Below are 24648 nucleotides of genomic sequence, written 5' to 3'. Positions count from 1 at the left end.
TAAATATTAATTTATGCCAGAGAAAAAATCTGTAAGCGCCTTACCTTATGTCTAACGTTAATACCCTGATCCTTACCACCTTCATCGGTAAATGTGTAATTTTCCAGCGACCGTAAATCGTAAATATGTTCGCGTGATGATGTTACCACACGTTCGGAACCATTTCGTAACAAATAATTTAATAAAAGTAAGCTCTATTTGAAGAAAAAATATTTGAACTGTATCTTATTAAATCATAGTTGTTGTTGTTGTATTAACGATAAAGACACTGAAGGTTTTGGTGAGTGTTATTGATGTTAACGGCCCTTTGCGGTATACAGATCCGGTATGTTCCGGTAACAAAGCACCATAAAGGTAACTAGCCAGACCATCTCGGGAACGATTAATATGACCACATTAAACCTTCTAGGCTTTTGCAGTCAAAATGGCAAACGCATTTGACATTATGTTACCAACCGTTTTCACGATATGGCCAAGTCTGTGGTCTAAATTGACTAAGTAATAAAATAATTGAAAACAAATTTTTTAAGTTAAACGGTTTTATTGAAAACAATACTTACATGAAGTAATAATAATACTAAAAGCTTGAAAATAATAAGGTAGGTACTAGGTACTAGTCATCATACTCCTCATCAATCTAGGGCGTTGATCCAGACAAATAGATAAAAGCGTTGGGCGCGTCAAATTTCCAAAAATGTGAGGCGTAGTATAACCTGATTAAGGTTCAGTTGGTCTTACTTATGACTATCAATAAAAATTTCACGCGCCCAGCGCTTTTATTTAATTGTCTGATCAACGCCCTAGATTGATGAGGAGTGTGATGACCAGTACCTAGGACCTACCTAATTATTTTCTAGCTTTTAGTATTATTATTACTTCATGTAAGTATGCTTTCCAATAAAAACGTTTAACTTAGAAATTTTTTTTAATTATTTTATTTTCATGTTTTTAGTCTTTATTTAATTGCCTATTATTTCTCATTCTATTTAGTTCATTTAGTGACTCATTATTACAAGGACTCTTTCCTGAGAATTTGTTACAATCTAAGTCCTCAATACATAATCCTTCCAAAGACTTTACTCGACTCTGCGCCACGTATGCTACAAAATATTTTGATGTCACTTTTACTTTTAATATTTGTTCCAAATATGAGCCAAATCGGACATCATAGGTCGCTTTCTATTCATGTATGTATTATGTGTTCCAAATATGGATCAAATCGGACCACAAATACGATTTTTTGAATATCTCGATCCTCGCGCCACCTAGCGGATATTCTTTTCACAGGCCGCTTTCTTTTCATGTATGTGTTATGTGTTCTATGAGCCAAATCGGACCACAAATACGATTTTTTGAATATCTCGATCCTTGCGCCACCTAGCGGCGATTTTTTCATAGGTCTCTTTCTAATTTTGTATGTATTATGTGTTCCAAATATGAGCCCAATCGGACACAAATACGATTTTTTAAATATCTCGATCCTTGCGCCACCTAGCGGCGATTTTTTCATAGCTCGCTTTCTATTTATATATGTATTATGTTTTCCAAATATGAACCAAAGCGGACCAAATACGATTTTTTGAAATATTTCGATCCATGCGCCATCTATCGGAGTTTTGTTCTTATTATTGCATTATCCACGGCCGTGCGGCCGGCCTGTCAAGTCAAGCTAAATAAAACCGTTTAAAAACCAAGCATAAGAAGTACACAACTCAGCCATTAATATTCAGATAATTTTATTTTCTATCTCCAAGAAGTAATTAGTTTGAGACGCTTACTAAGGCGATACATATTCCACAAACAAAAAAATAATTTAACAGAATTTTTTACTCTAGGCATATATATTAAGCGATGAATTAACTGGACCGTTTTGAATTTCCCTTTCAATAATTTAATTTAATTTTTATTTCTATAATCTTTTCATTTCATGAACTTAAATAAAAACGTTCTTGTGGTCCATCCCACAAACAGATTTCTTTTTAAATATTAAAAAAAAAAATTTTTAAATCCCTATTTTTATGTACTCTATTATCCCTCAAAAACACACTTTGACCCTGCTATTTAGGAGGCTAAAAGTCATTCGTTTTTTTTTTTTTTACATTTGACTTCCCTGTGACACTTCCCGTTAACCCAGAATTAGTAAGATATTTGCGATTTTCTCACCTATGTATGAATCTTCTTGGCCAATTTCAGCTTTCCAAGCATTAGTTACTTTATCGATACAAAAATAATATCTTCATCGACTCTTTTGCTCTCATCGCTTTAGTAATTTCCAGTCCTATCGAAAAAGTTCCTAAATCCTGAAACGCTTTCGCACCTTAATGACATTATGCTTTAGGGAAGCAGTTCTTCCCGAAAGCTGAAAAAAAAAACTCGGAACAACGGCGATATCTCTTGCGATCAGAAGTTGAAAAGGTCCTTATTTCAAATTCCCATTATATGAATAGTTCTATTTTTCAATTACATGTAAGTCATATGGTGTACGAGCAGTAACTTGTTCACATATATCTTTAATCTGCTTCACAATTTCTTAGCTATTGTGATTATAAAAATCGCTTTTGAGCGCGGATCGTAGTACGCGATACGGGCCCACACAGTTTTTCAAATCGAACTCGAAGCAAATTCTGTAATTCGTAAACCCGAACATACAGATTTTTTTATATTTAAATAAAGTTTGTCTAACTTCAAGTTTTGACTATTTCTTGTTTATGTTGCCTTATATCGCGTCGCATGATATAAACTCCCATCACATCACACCACAATAGTTTCACATTTTGAATTTTTCTTTTATTACATTTTGCTTTATAAATGACCTACCTTATATGTTCGCCGCCAATTAGTTTTATTATCTTGCAACATTCGCTTCCATAGCATTGACATGACTTCGGGAAAACTTTCATATGAAAAGGTCGAATGCGCCAACTCCTGCATCAACGGCCCGGTAGGACCCCAAGGATCATCATTTGTTGCTTCTCGTACTTTACCTTCGATTTCCGTATAATTCATGACGACATTGGTGCTAGGGGAACAAATAGTTTTTATTGCAAGTAAATTTTTTATAACATAATATTAATAATATTATAACTATTACATTATTTGACGTTTAAATTCGTATATTTAAATGCTTAAGACTAGTTTTTCTGCTTTCTCCTACGCGTTTCGATGCTTTTCATACTTTCTTCAGGGAGTCTGACTCTTTCTACATTTTTGCTTCATGTTTATTATTAATAATATTTTAATGTAATTGCTAATCTTTGTTTTATGTTATAATATCACCCTATTCCGGCGTTATTTTAGAATTTGTTTGAAGAACGCCCTAATTTAGAATTTTATTCGAAAATACTCTACCTCAGAATTTGTTTCAAAATCGCTTATCTAAGCATAAATTCTATATATTTTGAATTGTGATAGGGCTTTTGTGACACAAATTTTGAAAAAGGGCGTTTTTGAAAAACATTAAGAGATAGGGCGTTTCGAACTGGCACCCGAAGTATGGTATATAACTGCTATATAGTGGAACGACTTTTTGTCATATTTGGTTTGGAGACTAACCAGTTGCAGCGTTGTGCCACCTTCAGAGTAATTTTTCAGAACGAAACGGAATAACGGAAAACATTTCAAATATACATTAACTGTCCACCCTGACGGAAAATCAACCAAACAAAATGAATTAGTAAATAGCTGCATTGCCACAGTAAGTTTTATGGATTTCGACATTGAAATTCTATGATATATGTAAATAAAACGATACGTTTGTGCTATAGAAGTGGTGAAGTGTTTAAAAGAAAAGAAGTGAAATCTTGTGATCAAAGTGCAAATGGCAGCTCTGTTATAAACGTATATAATACATACATACAGACATTTTTGAATACAAAGGTATGGCATTACTTATCGCGCAAATTTAAAAACCTATTCCATATTTATATGGATGCACCGAAAGAAATGATGCTAGTCAAATCAACAAATCGATTCTGTTGATTTTGACTAACGGAGATTTGGTGAAATTTATCGAATTATGGTTAATTCGACCAATTTCTTTGTCAAGCGAACAAATTAGTTTAGTCATTTCAACAGAAGAGAAATTGTCGCTCTTAAGTTAACAAAATTCTGCAAAATTAATGGACTCCTAATCAATCTAACTGATTTTTCTGTTAACACAACTGATCTCACTGGTCATTTCAACAGCGAACTGCAGTCAATGCATGACCAAATTTAAAAGAGAATTTTACGCTGACTGCGCTCTCTACTTTCTACTTATGACGATGGTGCGACTTGTTAAAAAAAAAACAAAAACACCAAAATAAGAAAACCACCAATTCGAAAAAACACACAAATTGGGAAAACAACAAAAAACTAGTTTTAAAGTTATCAATACAAAACAAAAAAAAACCCTTTTTTGAATTTACCTACTGTGCATAACACTGCAACAAATTATGCGATACCGGGACGCCTATTTATCGGGTACAATTTTGCAACCTCTTATCAAAGTGAAATGCAAAATTGCGCCCTCTTGTTGCAAAATTTTTGTTTGAACGGACAGGATTTTTCCAAAGTTAATAACATTTTGTTCAAGTTTTTACGAATTTTCACTCACGTGAACGAATCTAACAAGATAATAAAAAACATCCTTTTTTAATTTTAATGTTTCCGACAGCATAAAAGTTTGAGTTGTTTTGGAATCGTTTCAAAATAAAGTGGTACGAGAATTAAACTTGCCGAATTACATGTAAAGTTACTCCAGTGCTGAATTACCTTCCCGCGATTTGATTTTTTAGTTTTCTATAACTTACAAGGTCTATATTTAAAATGTTATGTCAAACATTTATACTACAAGTTTTGTTCGAAACAATCAATTGTGGCAACTCTACATGCGATAGAAGACATTGAGAATGAGCTGCAACTGAAAGAATTGAGAATCAGTTTCGTGACTACCTCAAAACTATAAATTAAATAAATTATAAAAAATAAAATTTGGTGAAAGTGCGTTTAATAAAACAAAGTAATAAAGTGTATTATGTTTAATGTGTGCCAGCATATTTGATGTACGCCCAATTGAAGTTCGAGTACATACATATATAAGAATGTACTTATTTGTTCGATTTTTGTTTTAAATTCAAAGAAAATGGAAACATTTTATATCAAGTGTGCGTATACAAATATATGTAAATATAATTATAATATAACAATATGGTGAAAATTTTTGAAGAAAAAGTTGAAATAAAGTTCGACGCCAATGTGGTTTAACAAACGGTGCAGTGACGTTATTTTCGCTAGAGCATGTACTAACGCGTGTGTGACTATGTATGTAGCAAACATGCTTATTTATGTTTTCACATATTTACGTCAGGGATGCACCTTAACGTTAAGCTAATCGTTTATCAAAAAATTTCCACCGTTTCCGTTGAAACACTTCGAAATATTATCGATAAAGAAATTATCAAGATAAATTGTATCTCGTTTTTAACCGAAACGAAAAGCTTTCGTTAACGGTAAAAACGTTAACAAAAACGTGATACTTAAAGTTTGAATTGTGCTGGCAATGCTATAGCCATGGTGAAGCCAGTAAGGTGCTAACAGCGAGCGGACATACACACGAACTCCATGTAATTTGTTTGTGTAATTCGTTGGTGGTAATGTCAAAATACTCTGAGAAATGTTCGTACTGTCAAAATTCATGAGAAAAGTTGCAATCAGCTTGGCTAATGCCTTCACCTTTAATGACTCCGCCATCAATCAGCTTTGCCAGCATAGTTTGAAATTAATAATCAACATAAACGATTTGATTTCGTTTTGATATGGCAGAAAACGAAGCAAAATCACTTCGTTAATTTGACGTTCTTAACGTTAATAAACGAAACAAAATGACTTTGTTTCGTTTATTAACGTTAATTATCGTAACGAAATGATATCGGTTCGTTGGTTTAGCATGCCTGATTTACGTATATACATATATGGCAACATACTTTCGTCGGTGGTAATTCGGAATAAGTTTTGTTTATTTGAATTCAGATTTAAGTTATTATTATTTTAATTAATATTACTAAATATATCAATAAAATCAATAGAAATGAAATGTACTTATGTGTAATTTATACAAAAAAAAAAAAAACTACGTAAGTTAAATATATATTTATCCGGCTTTTATTTTTTCCACAGGAATTAATGTCATATGAACAAAAAACTCTATTGATGTAAAAGTTTACGCTATTAATCTAGAAAAAACAGAAATCTCTGTCTTTTCTACGGCTTTCGCTGTTAGTCTCATCTTAACATAAAATCTCTTAATCTAACAGTTTGCACTGGTAATTTCAAAAGAACAGAAATCCCTTTCATATTAACAGTTTTGATTGGTATTCTTAGAGCGACAGTAATAATTGTTAATTTAACAAAACTATGGGTAAAATATAATGAAACAACTTTTTTTGTTTATTTGACTACTAAAACGGTCAATTACGAATCAACGATTTGTGCGCAGTTGATTCAACATCATGTTGCGATGGATAAAAATTTACAGAAATTTCGGTTTAATTGGCCCGTATTTCGGTTGATTTTACCAGTCCTTTTCTTTCAGTGTACATACATGCATAAAAGAAAGCATTTCTTATAACTGTATCTGAATTGTTATCTCAATAAAAACTCATATCAACAGTAATGTAGGTATATAATTATAATCAACGGTGCATGAAATCAACTACAGCATGTAATAGAAATTAGTATTATGTATTTTATTTATTTACTTTCAACTGTTAAATACGATATGTGTAAATTTTTATCGCCAACTGATTTTTAGTACATAGGCATTTCAATTGTTTATAGACGTGCTAATTGGATATTTAAAGTTTGTGAAAATTCAAATTGCCAATTTCAACAAGTATGGATTGCTCGCGTCGGCAGAAAATATTGGAATATGACTTAGACCTTGAGGGTGCCAAATTTTCAATGCCAATTTTGCGCGGACGCGATAGCAGCATAACCCGGCACTCTGTTGGCAATCTCAGGAAATATCTCTGATACAGATTGTTGAGGTATATTACTTTAAATAATTGATCTGGGCATTGAAAGAAACGTTGGGCGAATGCAGTTCTATGAATCAAATGCGTTTATGCCTATTTCACATGAATATGCATTTTTTCGATTTTAAGTTTAAGGGTTTGTTGGGGTTCTCACGTCTTTAATCCAGCCCTCCCCAGAATATATTGCAAACGACACTCGCTTTTAGCTGCCGAGGCTAAGTAAGGCGAAAGATGACTTTATCTCTTTCGGCATTTTTATCTGACGTCAGTTATATAAAATCGACAATAAATTAGCGCTTCTTGCTTGCTCCCTTTCTTTGCAATTTTAATAAACGAAAAGATAACTTTCTATAGAAGGGAGGGATTATACTCTTTTATAAGGGCATTCATCGCCAGATAATTGACATCTCGATCACCGTTTGATCAATATTCTCGGATGTCAACTGATGAATCGGCGCTTATAAGAAAAAACGCAAAAGGAAAGGCGAAGAAAGTTAAGAATGTTTCTCAACACTGAAGTGGCTACCATCATGAAATTTGCTACATGAACCTCCTTATGAAGTTAAAATAAAAAAAATAAAACTTGGCGCGATTAACCTCCGAAGAGATTTTATGCCGAGCTTCTCTTCCAATTTGAGTCGTGCTCCTTTTAATTTTTCCTACAAATTGGCGGGACGGGCTCTACATGCCGTCTCCGAACGACATCACTTCATTTTTCACTAAGAAATTTTTTTGTCTGAAATACACTCGGTACTGCTTGCCAAATCACGGCCGAGGGGCGACCCCGCTTAGAAAAACTTTATTCTAATAGAAAAAACTTTTTTCTAAATTTTTGATGTTCTATGCCCGGGAGCTGAGCCCAAGACTTTCGGTGTGGTAGGCGGAGCATGCTACCATCATACCGCGGCGGCTTATGAAGTAGGACGTTATAATCGTCATTTAATTAAATGCTTTAAAGCGGAGTCATTGGTGCCGTTTGTCGTATCGCTGTAGTCGTATCCCTAACGTAATCACCTGTTTATCGTTACGGCGGAAAACAAAAAACCAATTGGTTGGCTACGATACGGTTACGACCTTAGCGGCACCAATAATCGATTGCATTGATTCTCATAAGGTTGGTCGAATCAGCTGTTATAAGGTTACCGATACGGTTACCGGTAACGCACCAATGTCTGCAGCTTTATGTATCTGCTTTCCAATAGATCTGGATTTCGATTCGACTCTTAATCGATTTTTTTTTAGAAATGTAGAATCGATTTTTTTTAAATCGTTCGATTCTTTAGGCATCGAAGTTTTCATCACTATCTACTTTACGAATGCTTGAGGAAATATATGTATATTCTTTGTTTTTTATAAATTTCGCTTTATTGTGTTGGTGGCTTCGAGAGAAAGGAGAAAGATGAAGACATTTTTTCGCACTTCTGGTAAGCAATATATTGAACATGTGTTTATCTATTTTGTGGTATGATATTGTGTTCAGTACGAAATTAATACCACAGTTTTAGATTCTAGTAAGCCAATTGAAAGTGACTGAAGGGGAATTCAATCTTATACGTAATCCAAAGATTGACAGATCTGTTGTCTTGAAGTATATTAGTCAGGTGCAGGGCGATTCTGCGAAATGCAAATCGTACGCAAAAATTGCAAAACAGTTGGAAATACCTACAACCAATTTGTTAAATCACTTGAAGCGGTCACATCCAACGTTGATGGAAATGTCTTCATCAACAGCTCTTATGAAATCCTTTTTTGAACCTAATAACAACAACATAAGGAACTCTTAGTCTGTAGATGAGCCAAAGAGTATATATTTGTTAAGAGACGTCACTCGATACTTTTGTTGTTGCCAAGGCAACCCTGTCATGTCGAATGTGATTCTCAAGGAAGTTTTGTTTAGTTTTCTTTAACTGCATCCTATATATTTATGCGGTGAAGTGACTTTGCATAATTACGATTTTTGGAAAGAGAATTAATTAATGTAGAAGATAAAGGATTTAGATCTTTTACACAATGCTTGGATCGTCGGTACGTTTTGCCCTAACGAGTAACATTTTAACAAATTTATAAAATCAATACTTTTTATGACATAGACAGCAGAAAACACGAAAATAGAAGTGGCAATTTTTATGAAATTTCGTCAATTAAATTCCTTATTCCTTTTTATTTTCAATAAGGTAAGAAAATACTTCCATAAAGTTTTTAACTGAAACTATGCAAACCATGACACAAATTGCCGTATGTTGTCAATTGGAAGTTCCGTATACCTCATTGATTAAAAAGCTGCAAACGTATACTGAGAACATCTTAACTTACGTATGTAATAAATACTTTCTTTTTATATGATCGATTCTAATGCCGTAAACGAAGCGAGAACATTATACATATTGTAATAATAAGTATTAAAAAAGAAAGTGTATTGGTAAATGTTCCCAAGGTTGGTTTTCCTACATTTTGAAACAAAATATTCAAAAAAAGTATGACATTTCGGTAAAGACTACTAATTATCTCACTCCGATGAAAGGATCAAGTGAAGACCCATGTGGCATTCCTTGATGCTTACAATTTTGTCGGTGGCTTTCCGTAATTCGATATCGAACAAAAACGAGTATCAAATAATCGTGTTTGCGTTCCGTAACACAAAATCTCGTCGCGTCGTATCGAACGTTCGATACTATCTGTTCGATAGCACCTTAGGTGTCGAATTGCTTTTCGTAAGTTAGAGTTTTTAATGCTTTTGCGATTATTTGAGGAATAATTTTAAGCTAAGGAGTCAGCAAACAAACGCTTTTACCTATTGAAATTATTTTGATGATTCCATTATACTTTCGAAACACTTTGTGATACACGAGAAAAATGTACTCTAATTGAAATACGTAAACCAAAACAGTGTCGTCGAGCGGTCGATATCGAATTAAAGTATCGAGCTAACGAGTGTCGAATATCAAATTATGGAAAGCCACCCCAGCTTTCTTTGTAGGGGAAATCATGTAAATGGTTAAGTCCGTAAGCAAGTACACTATTACAAAGAATAAGCAAAATTTAAATAAACTTTCTTTGGATCGATTTAATCGATTAAATCGATTTTTTCTAGAATCGAATCGAAAAAATCGATTCTTAAAAAAATCGAATCGAATCCAGCTCTACTTTCCAACTCTTTCTGCTTACAAGTGTCAAATTAAGATTATTTTTCAAACACTGTTACAAAATAATAAAGGTTCAATGTCGTTATTTTAAATCGTCTTGATACTGCCGGGCTATTACCTTAATGTTGCTTGTTACCGAAACGTACCGGATCTATATCCGAGAGAGGACTATGAACATCGGTAGAACTTCGGGAAGTGTCTTTATCGCTACAAGAAGAAGAAGACCAGTTTTCAATCAGGTCGACAATTACCTAAGCGGTTTCAACTGAAACCGCTTAGACAACTCAACTCGATTACCTTTGTTTTGTTGCTTTCCATACAATTCGGTAAGCTAGCTAGTGTTTTAATTGTAATAGTTAGCAACGAAATACAGCTGTAGTTAATAATTATTGTCTTGTCTCATTTGGTTGACTTGGAAGTCGAAATGGAATTTCAACCAGATTTAATATTCATCAATGTAGCTAGAGGTGTTCTGCAATATCAAGTATCAATACAAAAGCAATATTTACTTATATTTTTTTAAGGAATCCTCAAAGGGTTCATTATACTAGTCGGTTGAAGCTTATTAATGGTCCAACTCAGCAAATCTTAGAGAAATGCTTGTGTAACTCTGAACACAAATAGCAAATTGTATTAGATTATGTACTAGATTAAGAAATGTACGATATTGAAGATTAAGGCAACTCTGTAAAAGGGGAAGAAAGAATATGAATAAGAAGAAGAAGAATATGATGGTCGACTTCCGGTTGTGAAATATAGATTGATTGTGGAGGACAAAAAGTGTGTTTTATTAACTCAATTGCATCTCCGCTGAAATAAAGAAATATATTGGTGAAGTTTTACACTTGGGTTAATATTTATGGTTAAACTATTGAACGGATTGATTTTAGTTAAGTTTAGTTTAGGTTATTGAGTCTTGATCAATATTACAGGCTAGGGAGGTATAAAGATAATAAAATAAACTACAAATTATAAAAGTACACAATATTTTTATTAAAAATATTAATTAAGACTTGACTTGAAAGTGTTTCTCGACATGGAAAAATCAATAATAAGAATGTTTGAGAGTTTGCTAAATTCAGTAAGAGCTCGCAAAATCGGGTCGACATGTTAATAATTCGGTTTGCAATCATACAAGTAAAATGGTAAGAATAAAACTCAAGGAGCGCTGAGCAATTGCACTCTTCTCCTTGTTTCAAGGGGTTGTTGTTGTTGTATTAACGCTAAAGACATTCCCGAAGGTTTTGGGTCGTCAAAATGTAGAGAAAATAAAGAAAACAGATTAAATTTTCTTTGAACCCTTTCTAATCTTAAGAATTGACAACAGACGCATATTACAGTTTTGAAGGTACTATAGAGATGTAGAGTTCCTACCTAATATAGGGATATCCAAGTCGTTTGGATATCTGAGAAGAAAAGCAAGATTGCTGTAAGCGTTTGAAAGAACATATCGAAAGAAAAATTACCGTCAAAACCAGCGCCTAAATCAATAAGATCGTTGACTGAGGTGAATTGATGCCCTGAGATATAGAATATTTAGAGAAAGAGACATTAAAACTATTATTAAACATTAAAGTAGAGCTTGTTGGCATTACCATCAACAATATGTGACCCGGCCTATGAAAAGGTGGCTTATGACTAAAAAAAAAACAGCTGTTAACAGCTGTTTCTCGCAATTTCTTTTTTGAGTCATAAGCCGGGTCACATATTATTTAGGTTCTATTGCAGGAGGATAACATCAGACAGTGCATTAAATTAACGAAAAATTTTAAGATCGTCAGCATCAAGATAATGCCAGGTGATGTAAAGAAGGAGCATATGTGGTTAATAAAAAGCAAAAAAAAATTGTGCCAAGAATACTACCTTGAGGTACTCCTGCCGTCGCGATAAAACGGTGGAACATACAGTCCTCAATTTCCACACAGGGATCTATCCGAAAAATAAGATTTTAACAAAATTAAAAAGGCAAGGAAACATGTGCATGGTATCTATCTGACAACCGTCCTCGAAAGTAGCAATGCAAAAATTAGAGAATAACGTTAGGTTAGTAAAATAAAAACCGGCAAGCCACAAAACAATGTTGATGAGGCGTGATCACGAAATATGGTTTCTCCTATATAACTTTTCTAAAAAACTAAGAGCGTGCAGTAAGTTTAGCTATACCTCTATGATTTGCCGCATTATTTTTGTTACTGGATTTGAAGATGTGAGATATCGAAGTCTTCTTCCATCTATATATATGAAAATCAAATTCTGTGTGTCTGTGTGTTCGCTATGGAAACGTATTTCCCACACTTCAATCATCACCAAATTTAGGTATAGGTTCCTTCGATCAACAGGAGGGTTTTAGGCTAAAAATAATTTGGATATATAAAATTTTGGATATACAAATGAAATCTTGGGTCCTGCATAACTCTGAAGGTATACATGCCAGAACATTGAAATTCAGTGAGGAGTTATATGAGGTTAATCCCTAACACCTCCAGTAAAATGTAAAATTGGGAAAAAGGGGCGTGGCACCTTCCCTACAATTGGGATTTTTCAGAACTATGGCTGCCGTACAAAGTTAGGTTATTTAAACACCTAAAGTTTGACTGCATTCTTGAGTTTGGTTGTTATTCCTTTTTGACGTTTAGAAATCCGCCGCCGTTAAAAAAATGTGTTAGCTTCAGTCTATCTACATCTTCTATAAAAATTAAATTCTGTGTATGTGTTCCCTATGGAAACGTATTTCCCACACTTCAATCATCACCAAATTTTGGCTATAGGTTCCTTCGATCAAGACGAAGATTGTCATATTTCAGAATTAAGAATTTTAAATTAAAATATTTTTTTTGGCCAAAAATGATCATGTTAACAAAATCAAAAATCGCATTCAAAACCAAATTCCTGGTGAAGTGACGAAATTTAAATTGTGAATTATCCAATTGAATTTCTAAACTCTTTAGAACCACCTGGAATGCCTGCGCATAGGTATATTAACTTTGAAAATTGGCTCACCAATCATGCTTCTTCGGAATTTAGACCCACATAAATTTGGCAATGAAACCAGACGCTAAGAAATTAATGCCGAATGTAATCGAAGCAACAATCATCAGCGGTAAAAGCAAAGAAGAAGATGTGTCCATACCACGGATCCCAATGATTCCTACAGATTTGCCATTCAATTTTAAGCTCTTTTTACAGTTTCCTGTACGCCTTGGTTTTGCAATTATAATGAACAAAACACAGTGACAATTGCTTATTGTTGCAGGATTAAATTTAGAGAGTCCATGCTTTTCCCATGGCCAGCTATATGTTGCTTGCTCTAGAGTTGGCAAAAAAATTTGTTTATCTCTGCACCGAACGAAAAAACTAAAAATATTGAGTACCCACATGCATTACAATAAGATACAATAATAAAATGTTTTAAACGAAAGTTTCACCAAATATGCGTACAAAATTCAATTAAATTTACAGAACAATAAACAAAATTATCAACAAACAAAACAGAAAAAATAACGCAACATTCATTCGATCTCGGGCGTTACAACGTACGCCGGGTAAAGCTAGTCTGTTAATAAAACAGCCTGAAGACTGAGATAAATTAAAGATATGACACAGATAAGCAGCAGTGCTTACGAACAAAAGCGTAAGGGCCGTCACTGTCACATTTTAACGAAGTCTTGAGGGTGAACATAAAAAAATTGTAAGGATCCAGAATCGATGCATTAAAAAGGCCTGTGCGCGCCTGAGTGAAATTATGAGCAGAAGTTCAATCTTCTAAGATAAATTTTAAAAGTTTAGTGAAGAGTTCAACTGCTTGATTTAGCAATTGGAAGCATGTGCTTTTGAAATTCATCTAAATGGGAATATTAGAAGACCCACGCCAAGAGCAAATACAATTCCAAAAAGTGTATCGGTTATCTGTAAGCTCATTTTCGAACCTTCCCATATATTCATTGTATAGAAATTTATTTTTCTGTAAGAAGAATCTGTATTAGCCTTATATAATTTATGATATTTTGAAGACTTTTCTTTTGAACGAAGTAAACTTAACGCCTCTTCCCGAGCCTCAAAACATTATAAACATTTCCTCTTAAAGCAATGCAAAACTAATTTCGAAATGACCATACATTTCATTTACATATGTGATTTAACACAAAACATTTAACAGCATTCAAATCGCATTTTCATTCCAATCGATTTTAAAATAAGGCCTCTGATGCGGGCGGTTTAGAACGTTCGCATCCGCCATCGCGACATACCAAATTTGAATTTTTGTACAGTACAAAGTTTAAAAAAAATTGCTATAACCGTAAAGTTCGTTATATGAACTTTTTTCAGATACAACTACATTTAATGTGGACTTTACATTTTTAGGTTTAGGTCAGAAAGTTGCAATTCAAGTTCAGAAAATTACAATTACAGTAAAAAAGCTTACGATTGTAGTTCAGCATTTCCATTTCTAAATTACATTTAAATAATGAACTACAATTGTAATTTTCTGCCCTTTAGTTGTAGCTTTCTGAACTAATCCGGAAAAAGTGTAGTTTTTCCCTCTGCATTTTTTGGTGTTTAGGCACGGTTTATGATTGGGAGTACAGGCTGTAGTCAATGTTGAGCTTATTTAAACTTTGTCATATTAGATGTTTACTTGTAATTCTTTTAGTCATCATAATTTAAGCGGCCAAAGAGGTTAAACTCAGCTAAACTAGATGTGAAAAATCGGTCTTACAAAGATAAAGCAAGCTCTTCTCTTATAGTTTATAGTATGTATACTAGTTTTTCCTACAAATCGGCGGTAACTGTAGTTCAGACAGACTAGTTTTTGGTAAGAAGTATTTGTGGTAGAATTAAACCCGATGTCCCGATTGGGGCTGATGATAACAGCTCTCGTGCTATAAATAAATGATTGGCGCATCTTCATTCAGCATCAAACAAGTAGGAACAGGTATTGATATTTGGAATATTTACACCGATCATTTTCAGCCAACATATTGTTACTAGCTACGGCCCTCAAAGTGCAAAATCGCACATAAACCACCTCTGCGTAACCTAAATGATATTTGCATCAAACATTTTATCATGCACGTTCCCTAAAGATATTTTAATTTATTCTCATACTATTAGTTGGGCTGGTAGTTCTTAAGTCCCGTGTTTCATGTGTTGAAACAATGAATCGATTGAAAGTGATTTTCAGTCACAAAAGATGCGCAAGTGACGGTGTCGCTTATTTATTTATCAGTCTATAAATTAAACAATTATACAGACCAAATATACTGACACTTAATTCACAGATGTAATACACGATATAAACACCATAAGCAGTCATCAATTTTAAAGTAATATTTAAATAGTATTTAATTAAACGCTTGACAATTTCAATTCAAAACTTAGAAGTAAGCAAAAGTTAAAATGTTGTAAATGTGTTAAAATGTACTCATGAAGGAGCTAGTAAATAATAATTTATGAAATTGACAATAAAGCAAATTAATAGTAGATAAAATATATACAGAAAAGAATTTATACAGAGTAAATTTGATTACATATATATAAAAATAATGATCACAAGGCAATTTTGCAAACAAGTTTCAAGTAACTGGTACTTCATATTTGAAACAGAGGGTTGAACAGTATATCACGGTTTAGCGTTCTTTGCTTCGTTTCGAATTACAAATTTAATGTAGTTAAAAGGTATTTTTTAATACCAAGAAACGAGTCGCAGACGTCTAAATTTATACAGTGTTTATTAAAATCACGACATAAACAGTGAAGTGGTTCGTGCATTTCATAATTCGACCTACATGTAGCTACAAAAATTGATTGAAAATGTCTAGAGGGCCTAATAGGAACGTTAAACTTAATTTCACCAAGCAAAAATGGACTATTTATTGACCCTCTTATTAATTTAACAATAAATAAGACACCAAGCATCTCCCTGCGGCTCTGCAATGTGGGCAGCTGTATTAGTTTTAACCGGCTGCAATAGGGGGGAAGATTTTTAGAAGGATCTCATGGTAAGTGTTTTAAAGCGAAAAGCAAAAATTGTTTCTGGATCGATTCCAGCTTGTCAGAATGAACATGATAACGCGGATTCCAAATTATTGAAGCATATTCCAAAGTAGGTCTGACCAATGATTTAAAAAGAGTTTTTGTAACGTATGGGTCATTAAATTCTTTAGACCAACGTTTAAAAAAAGCCAAGGTACCTTCAGCGCTATTCACGCAAGATTCAATATGAAGTTTAAAATCGAGTTTTGGGTCCATTGTAATGCCTAAATCAATAAAATTAGTGACTTGCTTGATTACATAGTCGCCAATAACATAACCATGGGATTGGAAGGACTTCCTTGTAAAACACATGAACTTACATTTAGGTAGGTTTAGTGACATGGCGTTTACAATACACCAGTCACCAAGACTATTCAGATCAGCCTGAAGACATGCCCTATCCACGGGTGAGCGGATAGGCATTACAAGTTTGACGTCATCAGCGGACATCAACGGCTTGCAGCTCTTCAAACCACTAGGAAGGTCACTAATGAAAAACAGGAACAAAACCGGACCAAGATGGCTGCCTTGAGGATCACCAGAAGTTACATTTATGAACCAAGACCAACAATTATTAAATATAACTGTTTCTTTTCTTTCCTTCACATAAGAAGAAACTCAAGATAGAAGCAAAGGAGGAAATCCTAACCGATCAAGTTTGAATAAAAGTATAGAATGAGAAAGTTAATCAAATGCCTTACTAAAATCAGTATAAATAACATCAACTTTACAATTAGTCTTAAAACTGTTGGATACAAAGGTTGTAAACTCGAGCAAGTTGGACACCGTTGATTTACCCTTGCAAAAGCCATGTTGTGAAAAGTCAATTAATGAAGATACTCTAAAAGCAATCTGTTTTGTGATAATCAATTCAAATAGCTTAGGAATAGTGTTGAGTTTAGCTATTCCTCTATAATTTATAACACACGTTCTGCTTCCATTTTTATGCAGTGGTATAATGAATGATTCTTTCCACTTCTTGGGGAATACCCCTTGCTTCATGGACGCATTAAACAAACAGGCTAGAGGTCGATATACATAAGTATCGAGCACAAGATTTCAGCACTACCGACGGAATTTGATCCGGACCACTAGAGTAAGAAATTTTTAGATTTTCCAGATGAGTTAAAACATCATCAGTACATATATATGGGACTGCCTGGGAATCCAGAGGAGACAATCTGAAAGGATAATTCGATGGCGGGTAATCATAGGTATTTGAATAATTAGATTCGAAGAAATCCGCAAACATGTTAGCAATTTCGAAGCTATCGGTGGAAATCTGATCATTTAGCTTCATTGTAGAAGGAAACCCTTTTATCTTCCCTTTTGAATTAACAAAGCTGTAAAACGACTTAGGATTGACAAAAATTTGGCTTTTAATCATACTGATATAGTCCGCTAACGGTGAAAAGTCTTCACATTAGCCTTGCAAGATCCATTTTGGAATACGCCTGTATCATTTGGGACTCAGACTTTGTCACACATTCCAGCCGGTTAGAAAGAATTCAAAGGAGATTCACTAAATTCGCCCTTCGACGAATGTTCACTTTTGAATCGATGCCATCTTACGAACTAAGATGTAGAATTTTAAATATTCAGTGCCTTAATATTCGAAGGAAAATTTGTGGTATTTTCTTTATCAAAGACATTTACGACAACAAAATCGATTCTCCGGAATTACTTTTTCTTCTCCCCTTCTATGCACCTGAAAGGTGTCTAAGGGAAAAATACATTTTCTACGTTCAAACGCGTAGAACGAATTTTGGAAATAATGAACCTATTCACAGAATGATCTGCTTATGTAACTCTGTTTGCAATCATGCCGATTTTAACTCATGTAAAGAACATTTTAAAGCTGATGTTATTGATTACTTTCTTTTCAATTAATATGTTCCAGTATTCTTATTAATATATAAATGTTTGTACATGTGTATTTATTTAAGCCGTAGCGAATTTTTTACAAAAATTTTTGTTATAATGCCATTGTATTTATAAATTGTTACCATATATTTTTCTATTTCGATAATTTTTGTTTAAGTTGTTACATATCTGTAGGACTATGTCCGGTAGACAGAGCTGGGTAAATTCAATTCCATTACATCCTTTTTTTGAGGCTCAAGTACAAAAAATTTTTTGCTTGTAATTGAAAAAAAAAATACATTGTTCAAATTTCAAAATGCGATATCTCAGGGAAAAAATATAAAAATATTTAAGCAAACTCAACGCCATTTGAAAGAAGAAGACTTGTATTTAAAAATGGCATCCTTTAATATTGGTGAAAGAAAACATCTGCAAGACTACATAAACTCAAATATGGGCAAAAACGGTGTTTTTTGCACTTTTAGGTTAGGATATCTCGAAAACCAGAGCTGATAGAGCAATTCTAAACCTTCAGAGCATCATAAACCTTCGAAAATATACAGTCCGGTATCTGGGTCTGAATGTTGGTTAAATTTTGTCGGCCTGTGTAATTTATCCATCGCCTTTGGCGATACAACTCTTGTGACTCGAAGAGATGCGTGAGCGGTTTTTGCCGGTATTTTTTAATGCCCGGAATTTTTAATTCCTCGGATGAGGTGAACATAGACACAAACACGACGTGTGACCCGTTACCACCACCGCACAGAGGTTGAAGAAGCCATGAAAAGAGCCAAACCTTCTAATTCAATAGGTCCAAATGGAGTAGTCATGCCAATGCTAAAATATCTTGGCACTGAGGAAGAAAGCTATCTGACGCACGTTTTCGAGCCTGGGAAACCGGCTAACGAAGGTGAGTTATAACGACCGGTATTACTCTGTTCGCCAGTAGCGAAGACATTAGAAACCTTCTTGCTCCGTTTAGTGCGAATCTTCGCCTAGCCACTCATCAGCATGGCTTCCGCAAAATATATAGCACTACCAGCATTGTCAAAAGCTTTTGACACAGTCAACCACGGTACTATACTCCAAGATATAGAAGATTCACCCTTTCCCCTTTGTATAAAAACATAAACTGCAAATTATCCGAACCTAGCCGGCCAAATCCACGGTCACTGTTTTGCGACGTGGAATATTGGACGTTGACGTCGATGGTGTTGCGTTACCGATTGTCAGCCATTAAAATATCTTAGGAGCAACATTCGGTCACACTCTCACCTTCAAGAAGTATGCCATCGAAGTTGTATCTAAAGTGCAAATCCGCAACAAAATCCTCAAGTCGCTTGCCAGTAGCACTTGGGGAAAAGATGAAGAAGCATTGCTAGCCACGTACAAAGCAATTGGCCGGCCATTCAACAGAAAATCTAAACTACGATGATACAATCTTACCATAATCCTCCTCATATATGGCGAGAAGAAATGAATTGCAAGTCACTGAAGGCAGTGCTTGTGTTTTAAAAACATTTTCTTATGGTCCAAAAAGTTACAATGGCCTCATAAGATCACCACTTCAATCGCAAAAATATTTTTTACACTAAGAATTCTTCAATTACTTTTGCAATTCCTTTGAGGAATGGGAAATTCGAAAGTACTTTTTCCATTCCTTGTAATGTAATTGGAAAAGTTTCAATTACATTTCCAATTCCTTTCCAAAGTACTTGGGCAGAAATTACATTTGAACAAAGTATTTTTTTTTCTCAATTACAAACAAAAATTTTTTTGTACTTGAGCCTCAAAAAACGAAATTACTTTTGGTATTTTTTTTTTGAGGAATTGAAATGTAATCAATTCCTTTGTTGTGGAGGAAAGGAATTGATTACTTTCCTCAAGTACATGTAATGGGGAATCGACGGGTACTGATTACCTAAAGTAATCATTACTACCCAACTCTGCCGGTAGATAATAAATAAATAAATAAATATAACAAATTCTGTTCAATGTGTTATATTTGTGACGCAAAATTGAGTAGGCGGCAAAGTCAGTCATTGATCCAGAAAGTTTGTAACGTTTTAATGAACGCGTCTTCTGATTTTTCAGGTGTTTCAATTCATTGGTGCTCCAAGCCGATGATGATATAGCAGTGGTTTCGGACGTTTCAATATCCCCATCGTACTCAGGCCAATTTATTCTCGATACTTCGAGTATTACTTTAGACCAATTGGCTTTTCTAAACAGAAATCGGTGAGGGGTCTTTCGCACTACGTTGGAGGAACGCTCAGATAAATTACGAGATTCCATAAACATCGCGAGAGCAGGATGATACACATCTTCAGGCAGGGCAAGGGGATCGCATCGATTTACAAAACAATTTGAATCGTCTGAGAAAATTAAATCCAAGCATTTACCGAATTTATTCTGAATGTTGTTAACTTGAAAAAGTCCAACATCTGCAAACTCGTTTAGGAAATCATAGTGGATAGTGCGAGAAGTGGGACTAGCTTCCCGTCGATAAGACTCCATGACACACATGGCAGATTAAAATCGCCAAGTACAGTGACAGAATCACAGGCCCTGGCAGTACTGCACACAGATTTCACTATTGAGGAATGATTCAAATATAAGGAAATGTCAGATTGTGGGGGAATGTAGTTGGCTATAAAATATTTGTAGGTTGAGGAAAGTTTTACTCTCACACAAAGAAGCTCAGCATCCTCAAAGTCAGGAAAATGTAGCTCCTCCACGGAAAACCTAGTGTGAACGGCAATTAACACGCCTCCACCAGCTCTGGCCAGTCGGTCCTTTCTTAACACTTGAAACGAACTCGATAAAACTTCAGCATTAAAAACTGTTGGTTTTAGCCAAGTCTCAGTAAAAACAAGTACATCATAAGAACTCTCATGGCTCTGTAGAAAAATTTCCGTTAGTTTGGTATTCAACCCCCTAACGTTCTGATAAAATATAATAAGTGAGATATTATTTACGTTTGATAAGACATAATTTAAGTTTGTACCACTTCTGGAGTGTTGCCTGGCAAGTTTTTTGATGCATTTAAAGTAGCGCGGTCACGGTTCGACTTTCTAGTAAACAAATGCACCACAGAGTGTTTCGGCCAGAAAGTAGAATCGAGTACCCTAATAAAAAAATTTGTCAGGAACTAAGATTCTGAAAGAAGAGATCTCTCTCCCAGACTTAAAATTAAATTTATAAACATTAATATTGCTGTTAAGTTCAACACCCAGCTTGGAGCATACGTAGTTAGATATATCAGTAACCTTATCGCTACAACAACAACAACATGGTTCAGCAAACAATACAATAACCAAAAAAGGAAATGGAAACCTGAAATACCTAGAATTTTCTGATTTCTATTTAATTAGCCATTATATGTAAGTTGAGAGAAATGATTTTTTATGCAATTCAAAGTAATAACAAATATGTTTAGCATTTGTACCAAGAGAGATAGGACAAACAACTGCTCACTGCTATAACTACAACAACTCTTACAAAACCACCTACACCATTTATATATCTATTGTTGTAGTATTTTTAAGTGCAAATGTACTTGTCGTAAAGACAATATGATGGGGGGTTATATATGTCCATATACATACGGATGTTTCATGAGCATGTGGTCTTCAATGCGAGAAATGTATCAAGGCAACGCCATTTACAAGATTTTACCTTAAAGTCTCTTTCAAACAAATCCATGAACATCTAACCATCTACAAACAACTAGATATTAAACGAGAAAATAACTACTCTAAATAGAAAACATATTTTCAATAAACCAAAAATTGGCCAACAAATTTAGAAAATAATTTGTTAATTGGCTTCAGTTGTTTTCAGTTTGTTTATTCAATTGGTTTCAACACTTACACTTTATCAGCCAATTCGCGCACCTTCCACATGCTTATAAATTTATCAACCATTTTGCTTTACTATCTCCTACGTGGATTGGTCGCTCCAAATTTCTTCACTATATTTTCTATAGTTGTACAAACTTCGTCGTCGTCGTCCCCAATTGCAAAATTCCCAATTATATATATATGAATGTGTTTATGTGTCCGCACCCGTTCACTTATCACATTAACCAAAGTTTTCTGGCAATGCGATCTTATCTTGACACGAATTTTGCTTACTATGTACCGTTCAACTTTCACACGTATGCAAACGAAAAAAAAAACATAAATATTTTATAAAATGTAAGAAGTTTCTGAAATTAATTTGTGGCAAAAATTTATTGAAAAGAACAGAAAAGTTTTGGTGACTTGTCACCAGGGTTTATGAATCCATATGAATCGTACTAAAACCACGAAGAGTTGCATTTTTGGCAGATAAATACGCAGCTGTGTTATAAAAAGTATTTAATTGTTTGTGTTCCTCAGTTTACTTCTTTAAAAATTTGTTAAAAGCAGCATTTTATTAAACCGAGATTAATATAATAGGTATAATAATGCTAAGGCCATATTTAGGCCCTTAAGGCGGAAAGCTAGTAAACTGTTTGCAAATGTGTTAATGCAAATTGTGTTTGGAAATTCAACACGTTAGTTCATTTAAGAACACGATTACACATGCATATATTTATAATAAATCCGCAATAGTTAATCTATGCGTTCACACTTGTTCCCCCCTGCCAAATTTTCACATTTCTCTTATATTTTGTTTCCATTTAGAGATGACAACTGAAGATGTTTCTAGGGTTTTAAAAGAAATCGCCATCTCTAATATTTGTTCATGATTACCGATTATCGAAGGGACAAATTTATATGGGAAATCTAGTTATTGACCCGTAATCATACTCGCTGACTAAAATACTCTTTAGTTAAAATCCTGCCTAAATTAAAAATGGGATATAAAATTTTGGTCTGTCGTAGACATATTGAACACAGTTTTCAGCTAAAATAAGCATTTACAGGGTATCCGCATGAGAAAAGGTATTGATTGGCGCTATGAAGAAATTTTTTTGAAATTTTAAAAGTTCACCTTTCCTTACAGCCGTGGTTACTTGAATCCACGTATAAAAATGGTAATTTTTTACTTCTCAAAAACTCTTAAAATACCACAAAAATTGTCTAAGGAGTACATGAAAACGCGTATTGATTATAATCCGGTGGCGGATAATTATCATTCAATTCCATTTAAAAGTTATTAGCAGACGTTTTGTCAAAATTCGCTGTTTTTCATCAACCGTCAATTTAAAATTGAGTGCACAATCTATTAATTGAAAATGAACATACTTATTTAAAGGAAATGTACTTAATTTCGTTCTTAAAAATTATTTAAATCTCGCAACATAAACGAATAGGTAGTTAAAGCGGGTTTGGGCCCTTAAAGCAAAGGAAGCAACAAGGCGATTCACCCATACACTCGTATTCATGTTGAATAGTTTATATAGTTTGTAAGAATGTTTTAAAGAAAAGTTGTATGCATTAAGACAGATATGACGGCCACATGATACAAACCTTAAATGTTAGGTGGCCCTAACCGTTAAAGCCGTTTAATTTAATATACCCGAAACCGATCAGGGATATCTCTAAAGTCGATACTAATAAGTATGCAGGACATTCAATGATAATCAGGTTAAATCAAATTTAGGTTTGTCTTCGCAAAGTCAGCATAAATAAAGGGAGTTTATTATAGTTTTCCAAAGGAAAGAAGTGACCTAGAATGGTGCACCATTGTACATGCACCTGCAAAGTGTAAGTCCCTTTTACATTAGAAAATCATTGAACTCAAGTCGATCATGACATAGACTAAGAGGGTGATAAAGGGGGGAAGTGATTCAGCAGCGCCCGTTCTTAAAATTTTTGTTTCTAATACTTGTTGTATTCCGTGTTTTATTTCACGCTTTCTTTTAAGAGGAATTGGCAAATGTAAAGGGGAATAGAAGACACAAAAGGAAATGCCAGCAGAGTTGAATTCAAAAATTCTGTAATGTAAATCAATAATTAGAAGTCGGAAATAAGAAATCGTTCTTTTATTAACCCTGCCAGGCGTATAATAAAAAAAAAAAATCATCATGCTTCAGATATTTCAATGTTATTTTTTTAATAAAAGTCATTTTTGTAAAAAGCAATTGCTTATTTTAATACTTTTTTTTTAAGTTTCATTGTCATCCAAAAATCAACATAAAAGGCAATATTCTCTGCGAGGAACTAAAAGTTTCTTTAAAAACTAAAATACCAATTTTTTAAATAATTCAATAAGTTACTAATATTTCATTTATACAATGTTAATTCACAAAAGTACAATTTTAACATTCTATATACATGAGTTGCAAATAATACTTTTATGTTCGTTGCATACGGGCTGTGAACATTTCGTACAAGTCATTTTAGGCATACGTCGAGGCAGACAGAGTAATTATTCCAAAAACAGAACGAATTCCCATTGAACTTGTATCTCCAAATGTTTTATTTGTCATGTTAACTCCACGTTTTAGAGATATTTCAACATTTGTCAACTGCGAAATTTCGGATATTATTTCATCCGTGAAAAAGGCATCAAAACACGAGATAGGTTCGCAGAAAGACTTTGATGCTCGGGTAGGAGAACCTTTGGCAGTTCGAACTATGTTCATTTACAGCTCTCTTCCAGCA

At 34.0% G+C, this 24648-nt stretch overlaps 1 protein-coding gene across 1 annotated transcript in view; it reads right to left on the bottom strand.

Moving 5' to 3' along the window:
- lqfR (clathrin interactor lqfR) overlaps positions 1–22329 on the bottom strand; it is a 31202-nt gene extending 8873 nt beyond the window's left edge. Inside the window, exons 1-3 of the mRNA XM_067761930.1 lie at positions 21926–22329; positions 2818–3019; positions 45–194 (exon numbers count right to left, since the gene is read on the bottom strand). Coding sequence (XP_067618031.1) covers positions 45–194; positions 2818–3019; positions 21926–21978 — 405 coding nt within the window. The 5' untranslated portion in view covers positions 21979–22329. The remainder of the gene's footprint in view (positions 1–44; positions 195–2817; positions 3020–21925) is intronic.
- Between the last annotated feature and the right edge of the window lie 2319 nt (positions 22330–24648).

Source organism: Eurosta solidaginis, chromosome 1 (assembly GCF_040869045.1).
Source record: "Eurosta solidaginis isolate ZX-2024a chromosome 1, ASM4086904v1, whole genome shotgun sequence".
Classification (NCBI taxonomy): Eukaryota; Metazoa; Arthropoda; class Insecta; order Diptera; family Tephritidae; genus Eurosta; species Eurosta solidaginis.
This window is presented reverse-complemented; position numbering and strand designations above follow the sequence as displayed.